Genomic DNA, 21,095 nt, shown 5'->3' with positions numbered 1-21,095 from the left:
ATATCCATATAAAATGGCAGGTTGATTTTATCTTCTTTTTAATTTCTTTTTTTTTGCCACCAACAAGATAACCATTTCATAGGCTGTCAGGACAATGAGGAGGCAGTTCAGTTTAGAATTAAGGGTCAACTAAGTCCTCAATAACAGAACGTTGATACCTGCTGGTTTACATCCATCTGACACAGACTGATAAAAAGGTGGTAACTGGTTAGAAGGAACAACCACTAGCTCAGTTGTCTCTGATGTGTGATCACTAATGTCCATAGGGTGAGGTGCAAATGTGAAACCCTGGTAATGCCAAGCACTGTGAGCATGTGAAAAATCATGCTACCAAGTAATTTCTTTGGTAGTAATGGGCAACCCCCCATTGTTAACACTGCATCAGGAGAGCTTGAGGCTATCAAGACTTTGTTTCAGAGTTGCTATAACTGCAAACCTAGCTCAGTAGCCAGTAGCTACGGGATTAAGTATAAGTATTAAATGAGGCATATGATCTGTTCTCAGCCTGGGGGAGATCAGATGTTATGGCCAAAGAAGTAGGCTGCATCCTGTAGGCTTTGATTTTATTTGCCTCATTGGGTATTTCTTACAGAGTCTTGGTCACTTGAAGCAGATGCTCATAAAACACAGAGTAATAAGAAATATAGGGGAAAAACAGGACGGCAAAACCAGACATGTGGGAAGTAAACATGAGTATCCAAGTCTTACATTTCAGGTAGGATTTAGGAATTGGTTTTGATGACATAGCCATTTCCCTTCCCTGTTTCCTTAGTATACATCCCAGCTGGTAGCAGAGTAATTGTGGTAGGTCCGTGAAACAGTGGAAAAGGGAAGCTGTAAAAGCTTATTTCTTGTACTTCAGCCCAGTGCCCCCGTGCCTAGTACTTCAGAATAACAACAATTCTCTTAAGTAATTGAAAATCCTTCTACGCATGAGCATGTTAACCAGCAACTTTACTAAGATCTCGAAAGACCACAGTCAAAATCTCATAGAACTGAAACTAACTACTTGGTAATAATTGATTTGTCTTTGCAGTGAGGGAACCTGTGGCTGTTTATCTCCTCAGGTTAATAGAATAATGGCCATTTTAATTTGATGTTGAATTCTTCAGAAGAGAATAGTTGAGTGTTAGGATAACATGAAAAGGAAACGCTTTGAAAACTAGCAGGAAAATACATAAATATTTTTGTATGTCTTACTCTGTAAGGCACATATCCAGGTTATTTGAAGTAGAAATATTGTTGGTTATGAGCATATCTCCTTTTTATTCCCTTAAGCTTTTTGGTTTGGGTCTTTTTTTTTTTAACTGTTTTTGTACTAGTAAATGCACTAGTACAGATATATTTTTACTGCTATAAGACATATTTAAACAGGGGTAATTTATTAAAAAGAATACTCAAAAATATCCTCCAGTTATACCAACACTTTATAGTGTGCATTAGACCTCAGTATGCATCATTTTACTTAGGTTTTGATAAACCCTTGAAGTGACTCAGTTTAAACATCTCAGAGCATCCAGCTTTCCTTCTCCCTCTCACACTTTCTCAGGTAACATTCAGTGCATGAATGCAAAATCTAAATCCACTTGTGAGCTTGTAAGCACCAAGCTGTCATCCAAGCATGGCAAAGAGCAAACAGATCCAGGCATGGCACTTAGAGCAGAGTTTAAAAATACTGACTGGATAACAGTACAAGGAGAATTGGTGGAAATTTAATAAGCAAAAAAGAACTGTGTGTCTTTACCACAGGTTTTTGAATAAAAATGAAATATGACAGGTCCAAATGCAAACCATATGAAAGGAGCACTCTATCTACCACGCTGTTCTCCACCAGAGATTCATGCTAATTCAATAACAATACCTTGCTTCCTTCTCACCAGCCAGCACCAAACAGCTCTATCCATCTGGAAGCTATTTCCCAGACCTTGATAAATTGCCCTAAATCTGCCCTCTCAGCATTTGTTTTTCCTTGTTTGATGTAGATTTTGAAAAAAATCCTGTGTGGAAGAGTGAATCAATAAAGTGAAAACCCACCCTGTTTTCAAATGTAAGCTCATTCAAATGAGCTGACAGCTTTATACTGCTCCCTGGAAAGGGACTGATGGCTACAGACTGCTTTCTGGGGTTCCTGTGCTCATGCTAGCCTTCAGAAAATAAACAGTAGGCCAGATAGCAGAAAGCCACCTAAATTGCCAGTTGCCAAACTGGTGCCTGATGGAATCAGGCACTTCTAGCAGTTAAATGTAGTCACAAAAGGCTACGGTCTATTTTTCAATATCACACTGATGATCACTCAGTCTCTTAGTTTTCATCATCACATGACTGTTTTCATTATGGAATCTATACCTTATGGGGATTTCAGCAATGTGTAATGCTGCCCATGATGGGTCTGGGTAAACTTTAAAGTGAGATAACTCATGGACCATATGAGATGAGAGGCCAGCAGGCTGAGCAGTTGTGTTTGATGAGGACAGAAGTACAGATTGCTCGCTGAGGGCCAGGAAAGAATGTGTGCTGATAGCTGACTTTGCTGCTGCTCTTCCCTTAAAATGGGGGATGAGTGCATTTGCTATAGAAAAGTCGTGGCTGAAACAGTACTTTTGTGGTTTTCCTTGGGGACAAAGCTCCAAAGGCAGTGGGAGATGGTGTGAGGGTGCCATCTCTGGTGGCTGGTAGGCTGGACCAGCTGAGCTCCAGGGTGCCACCAATGCTGGCAGGAAATGTTTCTTCATGCTATGCAGCTTGTGTTTTCTTATTAAACACAGGCATAGGTGTAATTATCCAGCAGAGTTTTCTTTACCTTCTCCATAGCATTCTTTGAAAGATTATTTCAATAATATGTGTGACTTAAGATTGTTAAATATGATTGCAAGCAGAGAAATGAAGCTTTCTTCTGCTTTAAATTCTGCTGGCCACCTGCAGTGCAAGTATGTGCAAGTGCAGCTGGTGGCTGGTAAACAGATAACGGTACCATACTAATTCATTTGTCCTGCAGAGTGTTTGGCTTTGATGTGTTCCCATTGATACTGTAAAATCAAGTCTATGGGTGTTAGAATTCAAGAAAATAATCAAACTTGCAATCAGTAAGCCATTGAGAAAGGACTTACTTGAATAGCTGTAGTAAAAACTAAGGTAAGTGAAACCAGCACAGTGTATTTTGCCATTTCTGTATCCAGAAAATGCCCTCTTGGATTTTCTGCCTGATTTTTGTCTCTTTCATACTGCTTTTTCTTAAACCTGAGGTAACAACAAATGAAGGGGATTTATTTATTTATCTATTTATTCATTTATTTCAAGTAGAGCTATTTGAGAACAGGGGAAAGAGAGTTTAAAATACATCTGTGTTTTATCTGAAATGAAAGAACATTTCCAACCCAGAATATTAAATGCAGTACCTGCCTAGGCATCACCATACGCTCTTGGATTGTCAGATAAATGGGAGCCTGAGCCTTTGGGAGGTAGAATGTTTGTCATCTCTGGGTTCTGCTGTTACTGAAAGCTGTCTGAAATGGAAAGTGCAGACAGGTAAAATTAATAAAGCACATATCCCACCTTTAAGGCAACAGATCCTGATGCATGTCTGTGGTAGAGTTGCTGTGTAAATTTTATCCAACTGTTCACCTTTCTGTTGAGTTCAGCCAGTGTCCTGACTTTCCTAGCAGCACTGCAGTATCTTGAGGGTTCAAGCAATTTCACCAGTCATCCAGAATGACAGATGCAATTGGAAAAATCCTGGGTAAAGCTCTTGAGCTTTGGAAAGGCAGCATTCTTTGCAGCCAGACTCTTGTGGTGGGAGACATTCTAGTGAAGCCAGAAAGATATTTAGTAAGGAAGCTGGCTCCAAAGTTTTACTAGGAAATTGGCTCTCCCTCCTCCCTGCCCCCTGTGCCAGGTTTTCGTCCCTGGAAAGAGGGTTAGAAATTGAGAATCTCATAGCAGTGTCTCTGGAATATGCAGGATTTGTCTATCACATGTTGTAAACAGATATAAGTGATGTGCTAGCACTTGAGCAGGTAGATGTAGCTAAGCAGAAGCTGTGACTGCTCAGCACAGGGCTAAAAGCAGATTATATCCTTACAGACCCCATTCCATTATCATGGACTCAGTGCTTCACTGACTGCATCCTTCACTGATGGGGGTGCACATGGCCTTGAGTTTTCTTGGAGCACAAGCAAAAGAAGTTTGCTGTATTTGTACTTTGCTGTCCAGATGCACTTTTGCAGCATTGCATGAATGATCTGTCCGAGTCCTGGAACAGCACAGAACTGATCTTAAAATGTAGACATGGTGGTGTTTGCTCCTAGACTGATATTCTGGCTGGCTCCTGCAGGCTGAAATAGTACAAATTCATTCTAAAGGGCCAGTTTCTCAGTTATGCTGGTTTGGGTGGGGTTATATGAATGTCACCAAGTGCAGGGTTTGGCTGCTGATGCATGCCAGCTGTACAAGAGTCCCTGCCTAGTTTGTCAGGCTAATACTCTTTGGAAATGTAGCTCTGTGCTTTCGTTCCATTGGATCTGTTAACGTATACATAGAAGTCCCTATATACATCATTCAGTGCACAACTAAATCCCCAAGTTGGAATTGCAAAAGGAGGAGGAATTGGAAGGAACTCTAAAACCAGCCTGCCCTCATCCACGTGAGTCAGGAGAGCAAATGCCTCTACCTCCACGTGTTACTTTGTCTTGGCCTCTTTCCTCTCCCAGTGTCAGGGTTGGTGGGACAGGCAGCGGAATGTAAGCTCAGAGCCAAGTTTTCATATGCAGCAAAATACTGTTTGTGTGAGGTGATTCTGCCTTCAACTTTCATTCTAATAAATTCTCCTGGAGCATGTGTTTATGGCATCTGGGGTGTTTTATTTTGTATTTGTTTGTTTTAACCATACTTAAAATGCTTATTAATGAATGTTGAGGCATCATTTTCCACTCTCAGTAGGAGGAGGAGAAAGCCTTTGGGGATGAGAGGTAATGGGTGGCTGTGTAAAATGAGTAGACCTATATTTATGGTTGGATTTTTAGGGCAAACACCAGTGTTAGCAGTAGGTTGTTTTAATTTCATATAATGCTCCTAGGCCAGGAAAAAACACTGCCGAAATCACATTATTTTCCTGTGTATGCTTATTGTCCTAGACTTAACCATGCGTCACTCAGACTTGTGTTTCTTTCTTTTTGCCCTTTACATTGTAGGAGGACTAAAGAAAATGGAGATTTACATCCAGAAAAGCATAAAAATGAACAGCTTAAGGCAGGATTAGCAGCACAGTTACTGGCTAAAGGTGGTGAGGCATGCATACACCCAGTGCAAGCCCCGTAAAAAGCATAGTAATGCATTGTGACATGCCCTAATGAGGGCTCTGAACAGTAAAGCCAGCTCTGAAGAATTATTTCCATTTTTGTTAGGCCAACAAGGCAGCAGATGTTAAGCAGCTTCAGGCATTTGCTCTGTGTGTGTGTGTGTGTGTGTGTGTACGCTCAGTGCTGCATCAGGAGAAGTTGTTGGGCAGTTCAAGTAGATAGTAAACCATACCACAGCTGGGCACTGTTGTATTCATTCTTTTGACAATGTGGATTATTCCCTCTCCACTTTGTTTCTACTCTTGTTTTTCTGGTCTAGTTCTAAATGCCTTAAGAGACCAGAATTCTTTCTTTTCTCAGGGTAAGGAACAAGTCTTTATTGGCATTTATCCTGCATTTCAGGCTCTTGTTCTTGTGTTTGCCTGGCCCTAATTCACTAGATAATTTTTCTTCCTCTGTGGTTTGTCTGTGTTTCAGGTGATTGCTAGTTGCTATAACTCTGCTTAGTCAAGTTGTGTTTAACCAGCTCTTAATTTTCTGCATCCCACCATTTCCACACAATTGAATCAAAGTGGTTGGCCACAGCTGAAAATCCTTATTGATAGATTTTTTTTCTTCTGATTGTCCTCTGTTATCCTTGAGGCTTTCTTGGCATTGACTGTACTTGACAATAAGGCTTTGGGGTTTCTTTTGTTGTCCAAAAACATGATCACAGCTTGTCCTAGGAGGTTAATTGCCTTATTTTCCTCTTTCCTTTGGGGATGGTGGAATTGATGAAGTTGCTGTAAGCAGGCTCAGCTGAAAATAAAACGTTCTTTGTTGTGAGAGAGTAAACTCAGTGATGTTAATAGAAATTATATAATGCCAGATTAGCTTGAGAAGTAGCAGATTACTGAGTAAGGTATGTGCACACACTGCAGGTGAAGTTGTACTGCTGTTGACAGTGCAGGTTCCAGTGCTGAGCTGCTGCCGCCATAGCCCTGGAGTTCCCCTCCTTGTGCTTCTGAGCACCTCTGAAAGAAACAGTGTGCTCTTGCTCATTGTCATAGTGGGCATGTTCACTTTCTGAATATTTCATTTGCATGGTTGATTCTGAAAACATTACTGCCTTCCTGGGGTACCTGTCACAGTTCAATCCACTATCACATTACAGCCTTGATTTATGCCAGAAAAGCTTACTGGTATCTCTAACCTGGCAAGCCTGGTAGGTAAAGTTTTGCAGAGCTTCCAAAAGCGAAACAGATTATACTGGTATTTTAGCTAATATAAGATGTATTTTCATGTGAGATATTTTATCAGTACATAGTTGTTCCAAACCAAAAGCCTGCACCCTTAACAGACAGGGACACACCAGCAAAAGTTTCTTCAAATGGTCTGTGACTCTTTCCAGTACCTTTGACTGTATTTATTTCAGAAATACAGTGAGTTCTGTGGAGAGATTTTTAATCACATGAGCCCTGCCTCGTGTTGGGTTTCACTGGATTCCTGGATGAGATGTCTCTGCTCTCTCATGCAGGCTGTGTTCAGTAGCTTATGTGTCACAGTATCACATTGCCATGAGCAATAAAACACAATAATTAAATATGCAAATGTCCAGTCCTTATAACCCTCTCTACAGTGTTCATGTTAAAGAAGAGGCACTGACTTTTGATAGCCTAAGGGGAAAGCTTTGTTGTCACTGCAATGTGTATTTTTAAATAAAGAGGCACTGATGTGTCTTGAAGGTACTGAAAATATTGTTCTCATTCATGAGTACTGCTTGAATGAGACACTACATATAAAATATTCTATGTATGTTTTACATCAAATATTTTGGTTCAGATTTGATGTATAAAGGCAACCCTGGGCAAAATTAACTATTTGCCATGTCCTTAATTTTCTCCTGCATCTCCCAAAACATTGACACAGTGATCTGCATCCACCAGTTGATCAAGTAACCTAGGAAGCTTTAGGGCACCTGTCCCATCCAGTTTGGCACCGCTGGACGCAGTGCAGATATGTGCTAGTTGAATTGACTCTGTGATAGATTAATTACACATCTTCTGTCATTGATTGAAAGCCCAAAAGACCACTGAAAGCCAAGGTACTTATGCAAGGAGAGGTTTAGAAGGACAATTAGGATTTACGTAGTAAGGAATATAATTGCAAAATAAACCTCAGATGTCCACTGAGGATTAAATTTCATACTCACAGGAGAAGAACTAGAATTTTGGAAAATAATATGATGAATCCATGCACTTTGACTTTGACAGGCATATTCTTGATTACTAGCTACAGAGGTAATAGAAGGTGTATTATACCCTGGAGGATCATAAATCTTTCTGATTTAAATAAAATGAGGCTTAAGAGAGCAGAGTTCGCCTAATTTGCTATGAATTGACAATTGTGATTTATTAACAAGGACAAGAAAGTCACTAAGAAGTGCTGCTGCCATGTCCAATTATTGTTTAATCAAGTGCCAGATGAAGCTAGACTGGCACAGAAGATAACTATACAGTGCTGAAGATGGTGGGGTATCAGTGGCTGTTATCTGTGGTTTTACTTCAGACATACTGAAAGTTTTCAGAGGGAGGTAAATCAGCCAAATTGAGGGGGCAGCAACACACCCAATATCCATGGTTTTGTTCTTTTCATAATCTAGCTTCTGTGCCATTTAGCAAACATTTCTCATGACGCTTGTGAGCATCTTTCTTATTGTATGGTGTCAGTGTAAGTACAGCTGTCTAAACCAGAATACTCAACACTAAAAAATATATATCAGAATTGTCTGGGTAAATTCATATTAATTTTAAACATTTTTACACAACTAAGAATTGATAAAATTAATTACTTTTTCACATTAAATTAATTGGTGTGTCAACAGCAATCTTCTGTAGGCACATTTATTACCCCATTGGGACAGATGACTAAAGAGAAAGAGTTAATTCATCAACACAGTGAGTACTCTAACCTAGAGGCATCAAAGGCGTGTAGCAAGGTCTGTGTTCAGCAGGAAGAGTCACAGCTTTTTCGTGAACAACAGATGATCCAAATCTTCCAACTTCCACCTGGCAATCTAAAAGCAATCTGATCCAAAATTGCTGTGATATTATCTCTGCCTTGCCAAATAATTTGTATATGTGCCTAAGCAGATGGATCTAACTTACACCCTGCCAGCTCTTGTAGTTGTCTGACCTTGCCAGTGAGTGTCATCTATATCTTGTCCAGATTGAGGCTTAGCCATTATGTCCATGGCCAGAAAGAGCATAAACAAGGAAACAGTATCACCTGGACCTACTGGAGAGTTTCAGACTACTGTGTAGAGATGTTGCAGAATCCTAGAATGGCTTAGTTTGGAAGGCACCTTAGAGATCATCTACTCCAACCTCCCTGCCATGGACAGAGATGCCTCTTAACTAGACTTGGCTGCTCAAGACCTCATCCAGCCTGGCCTTGAACACCCCCAGAGAGGGGCCATCCACAACCTCCCAGGGCAATCTATTCCAAAGTCTGACCACCCTCGTACTGAAGAACTTCCTAAAATCCAGTCCAAACCTACTCTCCCTCAGCTTAAAACCATTCCCCCTTTTCCTCTGTCTCTAGACACCCTTATGAAAAGTCCCTCTCCAGCCTTCCTGTCAGATCCCTTCAGGCATTGGAAGGCAGCTCTAAGGTCACCACAGAGTCTTCTGTTCTCTAGGTTGAACAATTGCAGTTCCCTCAGCCTATCCTCATGCTAGAGGTGTTCCAGCACTTGGATCATCTTTGTGATCCTCCTCTGGACTCACTCCAGCAGCTCTGTGTCCTTATGATAGGTACATCAGAAGTGGACACAGTATTCAAGGTGGGGTCTCAGAAGTGCAGAGTACAGGGGAAGAATCAACTCACAAAGTGAACTTCTCAATTTGTCTTTCTGTGACTTTTCCTTCAAGCCTGAGACCTGGATGTGGTTGTGTTACTTCCCCTACTAGGAATGTGAAGGACTAGGTTTGCACACAGTATCTTTGTAGCTGGTAATTTTGTCTGATTTTTCTAAAAGCTTTAGCTGTGCTTAGAGCTTGATAATTAAGTTGTTTATGAAAATTTCCTAGTTCTTAATTTAAAGTCTCTATCAACTCTATTTGTCTTTGTCTAGTATTTTTAGTAAACACATGAACGCTGCCATCTGTTCCCTACATCTACCATCTAAATACAGTTTATTATGAACACATTGTAGATTGCTAACAACTTGAATAAACTTTGGTATTTCTTTTGTATAGCTCATTTTTCCAACATGCTTTAAACCCCTGTAGTCATTGAATAAGGCTTTGATTAGCTGGAAAGAGGTCTTCCTACTCACTTCTCCTTCTCTGTAGGTGTCTCTGTCACTGACTGGATCATGTTTCTACTGCACCTAGCAGTGACAGTTTCATACACCAGGAGGTTTCTACTTTGTGCATGTGGCAAGCTCCCTGCTGCCACCTCTTATCTGCTGTTAGAAACAGGTGAAGGATCATATTAAAATGGACAGAGGTCAGATCTCTGCCATGAGACCTTGAGTGAAGCTTCCAGCCTCCATAGACAATGCTAATCTGTGAAACTTCATTTTCAAAGCAAAACAAACAAAAAAAACCCCAAACCTTGCAGTGGTTGAAACACTTTCAGATCAAATGAGCACTTTTTCATTGTATTATCCTGTGTTCTTCTTGCTGACGTCCTAATGAGGTTTTGCTACTTGTTCTTGATTGTTTTACTAATGATGATGTAGTGTCTTCCAGTACTGTATACTTGTAAAGGCTAAAATTTGGCACAGCAGGACTGAGGAACAGCTTGTATGTACACTAATGCCCAAGATGGTTAATTACTGTTGAGTATGAAATGAAGAACTGACACTTTCTAAGTGTGGTGGATAGATTCTGTTCTCATTCACTGAAATTTGGAGGTGGAGCAGCCTGGATAAATTCTTGACCTTCTGAGGTACTTCAGATTTAACATGTATCTTGAACATGTATGTCTTCTGATTAGTTCGCAGAAATGTTATGTTTCAGAGCCTAATCCTTTCCTCTCTATGGAAAATGAATTAAATTATATAAAACTGTTTGGGAACTGATGCTTTCCTATCAGAACAGAGAAAAATTTCTTGGAGCCTGAAAAAAAAAGCTCTAGAGATAAAATATTGCACACAGAGGGACCTTCATTCTCTTTCTGTGAATTGCTGAGACAGTCATATATTCTTGCCTGTCCTTGAAACAAAGTCTGCACCTCTTTTTCTGATTCCGATGCTATTAAAAGGCTCTTTAGTCTTGAAGCAAATATACAATATTCTCCTTTGTAACAATAGTTATTTCCAGGGAATGCAATTCAAGGAGTTTTTCCCAGCTCACAAATAAATTAATTTTAGTGGTGCTTGACAGCAATTCCATTTTTCAGTAAGAACAGCCTTACTGTAAATTGAGACTAGAGAATTGTATTATTCATTTGAAAGATGTTTCTAGAATGTCTTTCAGCTCTTCTGGGTAGGGACAATCTGATATAGAAATAAAATAGCCTTGCTTTGCTGTAGATTTATTAGTACCAATATTATCTGCAGCCTCTCTCCTTCAGAATTCTTTGGGTCTCATAGTCTTCTGTGTTAGAGAAATTGTACTTGTTTTGTGGGCTCTTGTGCTAGTGATAAAGTCAACTCAGAGAAGATAATCCTCAGAGAAGGATTAAGTGCTGTTTGCCCATTTAGTACAATGAGTAAACTGAGTCAGACAGACTCTCATTTTCCTAAAGCCAAATAGTAACTTAGTGCTGTAATTAAGTCTGATTCAGCAGCACATACTAATCAGTTTCTATGGTGCTCTAGGCCCCAAGAAGCCAATACTTCAGCCACCTTCAGTACAGAAATGAGTCTCAGTCATGAGAAATTTCATTTGCCAATGAGAGACTGGAAATGCCTTCCTCTCATTTTAACATTTGTCTTCATTAAATTTTTACAAGAACTTTCAAAATAATCTGAGTAATTACAGTGGAAGCCATGGGACCATTTTGCGCAATGTTCAGCTGTGACACGAACCTTATGAAAAACAGGTTTCTACTTCTTGCTATGCTTAGCTGCAAAGGGTTTGATATTTTAATGATACAGGGATGAAGACTTCATATGAAACAATTAACTGGTGTTAGTGAAGTGTCTATAAAACTGTCCATTCTTCAGAGATGTGGGAAGAGCATTTGTGGTCTTAAAAATATTAAAAATGGCATCTTCCAGCTTCCCTAGATGACCTGGTAAGCACACGGGATTCAGGACACAGATGGGCAGTGCATGGGCAATGCTGCTGAAGGGTGGCAGCAGATTAGTGTTGATACTGCATGGCTCATGTCCGTGAAGTGCTGTGGACCACATGGTGCCAAAATAAAACCTGCATGAGCTTCCCTCAGTGCTTTCCCAATTCTTCCCTGAGACAGAGGGCTTGGGATTTCAAATGGAGAAGAACAGGCTGTTTGGCAAAGGTAGCAGAGATGAAGCAGAAACCCTCTCTGCCAGGTCTTCGGTGAGGTCTTCTCATGCTGCCTGCACTGCTGTGTTGGGGGAGTGAACTCACGGAGAGGCATCAGGTTGGACAGTACTTGCTGTCGTTCCTTTGAAATGTTTCTCTTCTGATTTGACCAAGGAAAAGCATGTCACTGTTTCCTTCTATTTGCACAAATGCTGTATTCATTCTGAGGCAAGCAAGTCACTGTCAGGTATCTGCTAAGTACAGCACTAGGCTTCTTAATTCTACCGCAGTAGTGTATCTTGAGAGAACCATAGTCTCAAAGCTAGGTGGAAAACACCTAACAGTTGATGCTCTCATGCGCAGTATATGGCTGCAGCAACACGGTGCTTCATTTTGACAATATGGCCATCATCATAAAAAAGTGAAATTAGACTACAGAACTTATTAGAGCATCTCCTGCTCCAGTGCATCCCAACATGTATGTAAGGTCTGAAAAGGGTTGGAAGCTGTTGCAAATTCATCGGAGAAAGGAACGACTGTTTAGCCTAGAAAAGAGTAGGCTCAGGGGAGACCTTCTTGCTGTCTACAACTACCTGAAGGGTAGTTGGTCTCTTCTCTGAAGCAACCAACACCAGAACAAGAGGACACAGTCTCAAGCTGTGCCAGGGCAAGTTTAGGCTCGAGGTGAGGAGAAAGTTTTTCACTGAGAGAGTCATTCATCATTGGAATGTGCTGCCCAGGGAGGTGGTGGAGTCACCATCCCTGGAGGTGTTCAAGAAGGGACTGGACGTGGCACTTGGTGCCATGGTTTAGTCTTGGGATCTGTGGTGACAGGTTGGACTTGATGATCTTTGAGGTCTCCTCCAACCTTGTTGATTCCGTGGTTCTGTGACTTCTGATGAGTGTTGTCAGCAAGGAAAAGTTGGCAGTGGCAGGGTGGTGTTCAGTGCTAATGCATGGAAATTAGAGCTGTTACAAACCACTGTCACAAGCTGGCACCTGCCCTCTTTGTTTAGAAACTCACAATTGCCATTGTTATTCCTCTGAAGTACAATGTAAATAATGAGTTTTAAACCAAGGCAAAAAAAAGTCAAACAGCAGTCTTGACTGAATTAATGTATCTCCTGACATATTTTTCTCATCTTGATTGCAGTCATGTATCAGCTTTCCAGTAGATGAGCTGGCAGAGGGCCACTGCTAATAGGATCTTTGGTGGGAAGAATAGAGTGATCTCCTTCTTATGATTGCACAGATCCCCTGAGTACTGACGCTTTAAGGTGTCTTTATTCCACCCTACTGTGTGCATAACTGAAAAGCAAGACCAAACTTTTTGATGTGTTTGCCAGATTTACAAATACCTTGTTCTAATCAGCAGACTGTAGTGATCAGAGAAATATGTCTGTGTCTTGAAGAGCAAATAAAAAGTCAGTTGGTAGCAGCTCAGGTTGTTCAAGCTAGTGAAATTCAGTTGGAACCAATGTATATTTTAGGGCAGTCTTGAAAGGGAACTGATGCAAAGATGCTATCTCAAACAGGATTCAGTGTGTTCTGCACAGGAATTCAAACTCAACTCCCAGGATAAAAATGATTTTTCCCTTTTAAGTTTGGCTAACAGACAGTAATGAGCATGGTTTGGTGTTGTGGTGTATAACTGTATGCTTGGTGACTGTGGGTCTTGCGCTGACTGTGCATGGCCTTCAGCTTACCTATGGCCATGAGTAATTCTTTTCTTCATAAACTAATCTTAGATATTTAAGTGTTTAGAGTAATGATGAAACTAGTTGTTTCATTTAATCAAATGAAACAGCTAACTAACGTCTTGAAACTGAAATGACACCAAGATACCCACCAGTGCCATTGGTCAGAGCAGTTGCCCTGCTCAGACTCTCACATAAGTGAGGAATATCTGACTTTTGCATCATAAAATGGCTTAAGTTGGAAGGACACCAGAGATGATCTACTCCAACCTCCCCACCATGGACAGGGACACCTCTCAAGTAGACTCAGCTGCTCAAGGTCTCATCTAACCCGGCCTTGAACACCCCTAGGGAGGAGGCATCCAGTTTCCTTGGGCAACCTATTCCAGAGTCCCACCACCCTTGTACTGAAGAACTTCATTCTAAGATCCAGTCTAAACCTCTCTCCCTCAGCTTAAAACCATTCACCCTTGTCCTCTGTCTCTAGATACCCTTATGAATAGTCCCTCTTCAGCCTTCCTGTAGGATCCCTTCAGGTACTGGAAGGCAACTTTAAGGTCCCCCTGGAGTTTTCTCTTCTTTAGGCTGCAGAACCCCAGCTCCCACAGCCTATCCTTACAGCAGAGGTGTTCCAGCCCTTGGTTCATCTTTGTGGTCCTCCTCTGAACTCCAACAGCTCTGTGTCCTTATGATGAGGACACCAGAAGTGGACACAGTTTAGGCAAAGTGATGAGTCTGACAACCTCAGACTTCCTGTAAATGATGCCACACACATGGTGAGGGTGCAGGAGACATTGATGCAGATGATCTGAGTCTTACTAACCTTGTTTCTTTTGAATTTTCCCAAATAGGGTCGAGACTGCAGTGTGCCCATTAATTCTTGCATTCAAAATCCATGTCAGAATGGAGGGACCTGCCACCTCACCGAGGCAAATAAAGATGGATTCAGGTAGTAACACAAAGTTCATTTAAAATGAGATGATAAAATTAAATATCTTTCTGCTTTTCATTAATGAGCTAGAACAGCTACTTTATAAATGCTGTTGCATGTGACACTTTGATTTGCCATAAAAAAGAATTACTCTGGTTTCACTGCTGAAACATTGTTTCCTCTCAAATAGGCCTTCTTATTTCTCATAATGAAATATACTCATAAGAGCTATTTTGAGCAATCTCCCTGATCTGCGTTGTTATCTGTATGCTAATTTGCCTTGAGGCATTTCAAACTCACATATACCCCCTGTTCTGTATCTGTAAAGTAAGCATGTGTTGCAAAATATTTTCATGCTGAAGAATTTTGTAGACAAACAGACTTTAAAGAAACACTTCAAAAACAGAGAGAGATTATCATATCTTGAGCATTGTGTCTGCAAGAGGGTAGCCCTTGCACCTGGACATTACAGGTTTTCATTTCCCCATATAAGAAAGACGTAGCATAGGTGGGGATGCTCCAGGATAAGTCCAGATATTTTCCTGACATAACTGGGAAATTTGTGCTGCTACAGGTACTGCTTTACAGCTAAGAAACTACACATTCAAGGCTTTGGCCACTAGTTGTCATTAATGCTATTAGAAAATGGTACTAAACTGCACCAGGGAAGGTTTAGGTTGGACATTAAGAAAAAAATCTACACCCAAAAAGGTTATCAAAGACTGGAACAGGCTGCCCAGGGAAGTGTTTGAATGGCCATCTCTGGATGTATTTAAAACATCTGGTGCTCAAGAGTATGGTGTAGTAGTGTTCCTGGTAGAGTTAGGTAATGGTTGGATTTGATGATTTTAAAGGTTTTATCCACCGTAGTGATTCTGTGATTCCTTTTTAGAAAGAAGTTGCTGCTGTGTTCATAGATTTGCTCTTCAGCATTTAGTCTATTTCTTGCACAAAATATGTCCAAAAGTACCCCATGCTGTTGTTTGAATTGCATGTATGAAAGTCTCACTCCTAAAAGCTTTTTATACATTACCAAGACTGCTGCTTTGTCTTCTCCTATATATAGCTTCCTACCAGTAACAGCTGGAGGGAGACACAGCATTACAAGGTTTATAAATGATATAAGCAGGGAGTCAAACCAGTACATTTCTTCAGTGTGATTCCAGTTTGGTTTCAGCTGTGATTACGACTGTGCCAACTGAGGTTAACTGTTTGTTAACCAAGTCAGCAAACCCACATTATCTTATGTCAGAAAATAGGAATTTACTTTTTTTCAAACTAGAAGGGGCCAGGTGAAAGTTTTGGTGATTGGCTGGACTTTAGGTGCAGTGAGGGGTCAGCACCCCCACTTCCTATTTCCTCCCCAATGGTAGCATGCCTTTCACATTTCCATAAAAGCATTGTGGCTTCTTTTTGACTTCACAAATCCCTCAAATGGGAATCAGACACAGAAGAGCTTCTATTTTGCCCTGGGAGTGGGATGAATGGGGAAGCAGAAAATGGGAGACATCCCCCAAAGCTTCCCCCTGTGTCTGTGCATGGCCGTGTCTCCATGAAGAGCAGTTCAGAGCTCATCTTGAGTACCTGTGGGAGTGCTCTGAGCAGAGCAGAAGAGTGCATCTCCTGGGTGGAGATGCATCTGTAGGTTCATACTGGTGCTTGGTGACAGGAGACAATGATGAGGCTCTGCACATCATAGCACATGCAGGTCATGCTGCTTGACAGACCCCCACCCAGGTGTTAGTGCAACCACTACTCTGATATGACATATCTCATCCTGATTCAGATTTTAGCACGCCCAGCAATTTTTAGAGTTAAAGTTCAGTTTCTGCTCGGGAGAAATAAAGGTCTGGGTGTCTTCGGTTGAGGTTCCCTTCTGGTCACCCTCATGTTTAGGCAGCTTTTTCTAGCCTGTACTAAAGCAGAATTGTACCATATTAGAATATCTATTTTCTGTCACTCAGAGCTCGTTTTTCAAAAATCTAGCTGCTACTAAAAATGTGCCAGTAAAACATTTTATAATACCCATTACACTGGAATAGAAGGCTTCAGCTTGTATTTTCAATCAGCTCACTCTTTAGCATTTTTGTTTTGTACTCTGGTAGAAAGTAAAAAGCTTTGAATGGTCTGAAATGAAAGCTACTTCTGATTTTTTCTTGTGAAGAATTTTACAATTTTAGAGGCTTTGCTTCAGTTCCAAATGAGTGTCATTTCTGAGATCCATTATAAAACTGCAGGGGTGGTTTTGTTGCTTAACAACATTTGAGAGTTTTTAAGGGTGGTTTCTGGTTTTATAGTTATTTATATAGTTTCAGTTGGTCTAATAAAAGACATATAAAGCCATATCTCATCAAAATCTTGCTTCATAAAATTGAATGTTCAGCTTATACATTGGTCTGTTTTCTCTCCATATATTTAATTCAGTCAGTCCGTAGCCCCAGCTGCCCTGGAGGAGAGGAGAGTGGAGCTTCAGCATGTCATAGAGAAATGTGGTGTGGGGATAGAACAGGCAGTGGCAGGGAAGATAAAGAAGCATTTTGAGATTGAATTTGGTTGGTTGAATCGAGATTTTTGGTGGGAAATCTCTCCAGTGGATGGCAGCAGTCAGAGTTATGTGCATATGAATTGTGTTCATCAGGATGGGAAAACATTGCCTTAGATTATATGCTGTGAGGAAGCGGATGTCAAAAACATTTTCATGAGAGGCCTCCTTGGATTTTTCTGTTGTGTGGCCTGTAAAAGAAATTATATCTTCTGTATATTCTCTTCCCCGGGGAAATACATTCATACACAAGCTCTGCTGCCAAACTTGTCAAATCTTTACTCTTATAAAAAGGAAACTTAAGCCAAAGCTCTTTCCCTATGAAATGCCAAGCAGTTTAACTCTCAAGTTTCTGTAGCCTTAGACAAGAAAATTACCTTTTAAATAATGCTAAGGTGGTGATGTTCCCCAGGCAAAGACAGGAAATTCATAGTTATGACTGAGATTCCAGCCTGACTCACCCGCTGTGCCTGGTACCCACAAGGGCCCATGGCAGCAGGGGATTGAGATACTCAGATTTGTTGTGATAGCAGGCCCTGGTGGGCAGCTGAAGGGCAAAGGTTCAGCTGAAGTTCTTCAGTCCTTCTTGGCATCTTTTATTCTTGCACTTTTTCAATTCTGAGTAATTTTCACTTTTTTTATTTTTTTCAGGTAGGGACAACTTCTGTGTTAAAGAGTAGTTCAGGGGCACTGTGTTGCTCAGGGGATTAGAAGCTTGAAGCTCTCCCTCCCTTTGAATCTCATCCAATCTAATCCATGTCTTCTTTCACAAAAAGTTGCCAAAAAAGCTGCTTATTTAGACTGGAAAAAAGAAAAAAAAGATGACCAATCAGACATGTGACTTGTCCTGGTCATTTAGCATGCCTGCAAGTGAGACTTTGACAAAGGAGGCAGAGCTGTCATCTCTGCTTCAGCTAGCTGCAGGCAAGCAGCTGATCTTCGATAACCTAGGGTGCTGGGAAACAAAGTCTCTGGATTATTTTAACTTTCCTCCACATAACCCCCCCTCCATTTTCCAGAGGGTTTTCTTTAGCATTTCCAAAAACCTTAAGTTCCCTCATAAATGTGCAATTCTGCAACTGATTAACTCCCTAGCGTTAATACTGCCTAGCTGAAGGAAAAACATTGCACTTCCAGATTTACAGGCTACTCCATTGGGATGTAGATGTAAAAAGCTCCTTTACCAAGAAACTATAATATTCTTGCAAGAGTTTACTATCTCTCTTTAAAATTTGGGGGTTTTGAAACGTGATACGTTGTATGTATGGCTGTTTTAATAAACCAATGCTAAACTTCCCTGGTGAAGCTGCATCTGGAATGTTGTGTCCAGTTCTGGGCCCCTCAGTTCAAGAAGGACCTCAGGGAACTGCTTCAAAGAGTCCAGTGCAGAGCCACAGAGATGATGAAGGCAGTGGAACATCTGCCTTATGAGGAAAGGCTTAGGGACCTGGGTCTCTCTAACTTGGAGAAGAGGACACTGAGTGGTGGCCTCATTCATGTTTATAAAGATGTGAAAGGTGAGTGTGGGGAGAATGGAGCCAGACTCTTCTCAGTGATGTCCAGTGATAGGACAAGGGGCAATGAGTGCAAGCTGAAGCACAGGAGGTTCCACAGGAACATAAGGAAAAACCTTTTCACTGTGAGAGTGCCAGAGCCCTGGAGCAGGCTGCCCAGAGAGGCTGTGGAGTCTTGTTCTCTAGAGACATTCAAAACCCACCTGGATGCATTCCTGTGTAACCTACTTTAGGTGATCCTGCTCTGGCAGAGAGGTTGAACTAGATGATCTTTTGAGGTCACTTCCAACCCCTAAAATTCTGTGATTCTATAAACCATTCATCAGAGTTTGGGGGGGGGCTGGAAATCTGCATATAGTAAATTCACAAAATTGTCAGTATACTTCAGTTCCTGAAGTTTACCCAAAAATACAGTCATTAAGTTCTGGGTTTGGGAGATGATTAAGTTCTTGATTTTTAGGGAAACACAATGCTAACAGAAAATCCCTAAGCTGGAGGAATAAGGAATTTGGACCTTTGTATGATCACAGTGTCTTAGAAAATGGTTCTTTCCTGCATGTCTCTATTGTTTGTGAGGTCCAGATGAAATGCTGTCTCACACCACTTCACTGTTTAGTCAGTACAAAGTTTTCAGCATTGTCTCTGGAATTAATTTTCTCTCTCGGTCAGCTGGAACCCAAGTTTGATGACCTTCCAGTCACTTTGCAAACTTCATTTTTCTTCTAAGCTTTTTTTTTCCCTGGGAAAATACATACAAACAGTCCCAAACTACAACTCTTTCAACATACGGTTCAGTCCAGGTCCCAAACTGCATGTTTTATCTTTTAATTTCAGTCTTCATATTTGGCACATGTGCATGCAAATCAAAATAACAAATCCTACGTAAGCAATAATGTAAAGACTCCTTATAATACTCGGGGACTAGTAGCCAAATGTCATCAATTATGCTGACATTTCCTTCAGCGTGGAATGTGCCCTAATACTGAGCAATTGTATGTTAACAATCCCATATGTATTGTTACTAATGGTAACTCTTCTGAGTTGAGCCATTGCTGTGATAGTATTTAATAATGTCAGTTTTAATTGCACACATCCAAGCTGTCCCAATCCTTTTGTGGAAGGAAAATGGTGTTATATTCACATAAAAATAGCCATCACAAAGCCACTCTTGTTGCATTTCTTTAAATGGAGAGAAAAAGTTGTGCACTCAAACTGAGACCTTGGGTGCCAAGTTGCAGCCTAGAGCATACTTTTGTGGCAGATTTATAAACCTCTGAAAATGGGGTTTTGTAATCGAAAAGAAAGACATGATGAATGTATCACTGTGTTTAATTAGATGTCTTTAACCCCCTCCCTGACACTCACACTGCCACAAAAGATGGTGTGCCAGCTCTTCTCTCTTATCTGCCTCCTTTGATCCTCTGGATCATTGCAGGGTCAGAAAGAGGACGTATTTTATTGGCAATAATGAGCTTGAGACAAGAAAAGAAAATATTTCTTATTGATTTATTATGCCAAAATTGGATTTATTTGAGCAATTTGGTTTTGGTTATTCATGGTGAAGGTTTTCTAACTCCCATGACCTGGGAATGGTTCCTGCAGAACTCCGTGAAGATGACTGATAGCATGTGACCTATATGGCTGCTCTGTACCCATCTAGAAGATCTTACTGTTGTGGTGGCACAAGACCCATTCCCTACTCTTTTTTTCTTCCTCTTTGCTATTCCCTTAGTTTCTGAGGTTGCACATGGGATGAAGAATCTAACCTTATCCTCAGGGTCCAACTTAGGACCTAGTGAAGGTGCATGGAGAGCTCTGTGCCATCCCTCCCTTTGGGGGCCCCCACTCTGATCATCCTGTGACATGCAGAAGGAAGAGAAGCAAATGTTGTGCAGAGAGTAACCACCCCCCAAGTGCTGCAGTTTCCTTCACAGCTTTTGAAGACCTCCTACTTCTACAGGATATTCCCCACCTCAACCCCATGACATCTACATAAAGCAGGATAACACCACCACCCCCCAAATCCATTTTGCCCGTCTGTGCCAAAACTAAGTACCCTGAAGCTACCACTGCACTGAAAATTCTGTTGTTTTCAGAAAGCAGTGAATGGCAATTAGTGTGATGGCTCTGGAGCTTTCTGGTTTTCATCCTCATCAATCATTAGTGCTTTACATTGGTTCAGTTCCTTTTCTGACACCAGAACTTCGATGGGAAAGGAAATGAACAGCTGAGTGAATGTGTAGTTTGGACCAAGGCTCAAAACAGCCCTTCCACACACACTCTGTGACTAGTGAACAGCAGTACTGGCACTACAAATATCTCTTCTGGCTTCTTAGAAGCTGCTAAAATGACTGGAGCACTTAGCGCATGTTTTTGGACTGTTTCAGGAAACTGGCCTGCACCTCTTCATCACTTGTAACTGCTTTAAAATATAAAGGTTCTCTTAGCAACCATAACATTAGAGCTAGAGAGGAAATGGAGATTGAAAAAAAATTAAAGTAATTCTTCCAGCACTTAATTTCTTACCCTCCTTTCTTGGGACCAGGCATCACAGTCATGTGAGATAAAATACTTTGTGCAGTTATTCTTCAGTAGTGTCCACAACCTGACAGAACCATTCCTGGCTCTGCAATTACATGTTTGTGTTTTAGTTGAATTATCTAGGCATCATCAGCTC

At 41.0% G+C, this 21,095-nt stretch overlaps 1 protein-coding gene across 1 annotated transcript in view; it reads left to right on the top strand.

Moving 5' to 3' along the window:
- Positions 1–21,095, top strand: part of SLIT3 (slit guidance ligand 3) — a 508,252-nt gene that overhangs the window by 430,578 nt on the left and 56,579 nt on the right. The window contains exon 27 of the mRNA XM_054168241.1: positions 14,283–14,380. Coding sequence (XP_054024216.1) covers positions 14,283–14,380 — 98 coding nt within the window. The remainder of the gene's footprint in view (positions 1–14,282; positions 14,381–21,095) is intronic.

This window comes from Dryobates pubescens, chromosome 16, assembly GCF_014839835.1.
Source record: "Dryobates pubescens isolate bDryPub1 chromosome 16, bDryPub1.pri, whole genome shotgun sequence".
In the NCBI taxonomy this organism is placed as follows: Eukaryota; Metazoa; Chordata; class Aves; order Piciformes; family Picidae; genus Dryobates; species Dryobates pubescens.
The sequence above is the reverse complement of the archived record's forward strand: the minus strand, read 5'-3'. Positions and strand labels throughout refer to the sequence as shown.